The following is a 2,678-nucleotide window of genomic DNA, read 5'->3' on the forward strand; positions in this document are numbered from 1 at the left end:
TACCACAAACCAAACAGCTTACACAGCAGAAAACGTCTTCTCCACGCTCCGGAAACTGGAAGGTCATCCAGTCAGTGTGTCTGTAGAGCCAGGCTCAATCTCAATGAGCTGAGCAACAATTTCTGCCCACTCCTTGTTATTTCTGTTTGCTGGAAATGTATGATTGACCTTCACTCAAGATTTCTTCATTCCAACTTGTCTCTCCATTGTTCCTGTGACTCCCTAGATTTCTGTGTCTTCAGACCTCAATGATAGCAGTGCCAGGGCCCACTCGTTAAATGATCATGCTTTAACTTGATTTCTCCTCTAAAGACCTTGCTCCAATTTCCATCACAGGCACATGTGCTGAGGGGGCGGAGTGGGGTTTAGATGAATTTGGAGGACGTAATTCAGCTGAAAACATGTGACAGGATGTTCTCTGGGTGCCATCAGCACAGACCTTCAGGCCTAACTGAAAACATGTGACAGGATGTTCTCTGGGTGCCATCAGCACAGACCTTCAGGCCTAACTGCTGAGAACCTATGGGTTAGAAATGGTGGTGTAACCCAGAGCTTGTGTGTGTTGGGGGGGTGGGGGGGTGAAGCAAGAGGATCATGAGTTTAGAGACAGCTTGGGGAACACAGGGAGACCCTGTTTCAGGACTACCTAGCCGACTGACTAAGCCAATACCAGGGCTAGAGCTTGGTGGGAGAGTGATTGGCTACAATTTGTGAGGTCTTGTATTTTACCCCCAGAACTGGTAAATACATCATTACGTGTTAATTTTAAACGTGTAAATACTTGTGCTTGTATAGTAATGTGTAATGACTCTCTCTGGCTCTTTGGCTCTCTGTGCATGTGTGTATGTTGGGGGGGGCGGTCCTGTCTGTCTTCTTGTGTTGCTGGGGGCTAATCCTATACACACACGGACACACAGACACAGAGACACACACACACACCATCATGAATGCTTTCTACATTTGTGGAGGGCTCCTCCAGGGTGCACCTCATTCTTGCAATGTAAAATGACAGTCTTTGTATTTCCAGTATGTCCAGCAAGAGGCAAAGGACCTGAGAGACAAAACCAAAACCACCAGGCCAAAAAATGCAAGTACTGTTGTAGGCAGGGAAATGCCAGGATGGGGGTGCTGCCTGGAGCACCAATGTGCTCTAAGGAAATACACGTCCTAATTCCTAACTGCTTCTAACCGGCTGGTTTCCCAAGAGAGTCACCAACATGCTCCACAGGAGGTGGAGGGGAGGGCCAGATTCTAAGGTTCTCAGTAATTGCATTTCACAACTGGACAAGATAACTGGACAATTCAAGGTTTCAAGGTGGGTGTTTATGTTGTGTAAGACACCATGAATTAAAGACAGAATTGTGAATTGTTTTGTATAATGACATTTACACGATGGAAGAATGTAAACAACCAATTCTTAAAGGAGCATTGCCAAGCCGAAGAAAGGAAAAGGTCAGTAGGCGTAAACCTTCACTTTGTGGACCTCCTTGTCCTCGCACTCCCTCTGTTTGTTGTAGTAGTAGAAAGTATTGTCCCTCCGCTGAAGTTTCTTCACATACCCTGTCTCTGGCCATCGGTCGACCTGCACCGGGAGGAGGAGAGGACCGATGAATTCCACGCTAGTACGATTTTATGTCACGTTTCACCGTCTGACAATTTGCATCAAAAATTAAAATCTGCGATTAAGTTTTAAAGCCCTTGCCCTCTTGGAAAGTGGAGTAGACACGTAACACAAACTCAGTTTCCAACTTAATCTGGAGAGCTCGTACTAAATTGAGTGCTTCTCTCTAGAGTCGTGATTTGAGGTTTTGGCATCTACGCTATAGCCAAGACTGAAGACATGTGACAAATAAATCAAAACTCATTGTTCTTATGTTTCTAAGTGATTCAAAACACTGTCATTTCTAAAATAACAACCCCAGGGAGACACTGGGAGGAGTCCAGGGCTCTATGTCGATCACAGGCTTCAGAGGCAGGGACTAAATCAGGGGCTCTCTACCTGTGGGTCGAGACCCCTTTCACAGGGGTTACATGTCTGATATCCTGAACATCTATATTTACATCACAACCCATAACAGCAAAATTATAGTTGTTAAGTAGCAATGGAAGTAATTTTATGCTTGGGGTCAACACAGCATGAGGAACTTTTAAAGGGTCGCAGCATTAGGAAGGTTGAGAGCCACTGGACTAGAGGAAGGTGCTCTCCTAGAAGAGGCAGCAATGCACTTCCAACCAAGCTTCAAGTTCAACACTGAGCCCAATTATTGATGGACACTTAAAACCATAAATACAGTCTTGAACAATCCCTTTCTTCTCCCTGCTATTCTTTGTTGTGTTTCTCTGATGTGTTTGATCTCTCATGGGCCGTGATTTGTATGTTCTCTTTGCTTTTTCTCCAGTTTCGGTGTTCTGCTTTCTCGACCAGGTCCATGTGTGGTGGCTGTGCTGTGTGGGTTGGTTTTAGACAGTGTTTCATGGAATTTGCTGTCGGTGCCACACTGCTCAAGGATGATCTTGAACTCCTGACCTTCTTGCCTCTGCCAGGGGATTATAAGACATGCCCAGTTTATGTGATGCTGGGAATAGAACCCAGGGCAGGGCAGGTTCTCACATGCTAGGCAAGCCCCAGTGTGTGTGTGTGTGTGTGTGTGTGTGTGTGTGTGTGTGTGTGTGTGTGT

General features: G+C 45.8%; 1 protein-coding gene across 3 annotated transcripts in view; it reads right to left on the reverse strand.

Annotated features, from left to right (window-relative positions):
- Positions 1-1,301: 1,301 nt before the first annotated feature.
- Positions 1,302-2,678, reverse strand: part of Meig1 (meiosis/spermiogenesis associated 1) — a 13,868-nt gene continuing 12,491 nt past the window's right edge. For 2 of the 3 annotated variants that reach the window (XM_021156238.1, XM_021156239.1), the window contains exon 3: positions 1,367-1,582. In XM_021156238.1, coding sequence (XP_021011897.1) covers positions 1,454-1,582 — 129 coding nt within the window. In that variant the 3' untranslated portion in view covers positions 1,367-1,453. Of the gene's footprint in view, positions 1,583-2,678 lie in introns of all 3 variants that reach the window. The other variant, XM_021156240.1, reaches the window with a different exon arrangement.

The sequence above is a fragment of the Mus caroli genome, chromosome 2, assembly GCF_900094665.2.
Source record: "Mus caroli chromosome 2, CAROLI_EIJ_v1.1, whole genome shotgun sequence".
NCBI classification, from domain to species: domain Eukaryota; kingdom Metazoa; phylum Chordata; class Mammalia; order Rodentia; family Muridae; genus Mus; species Mus caroli.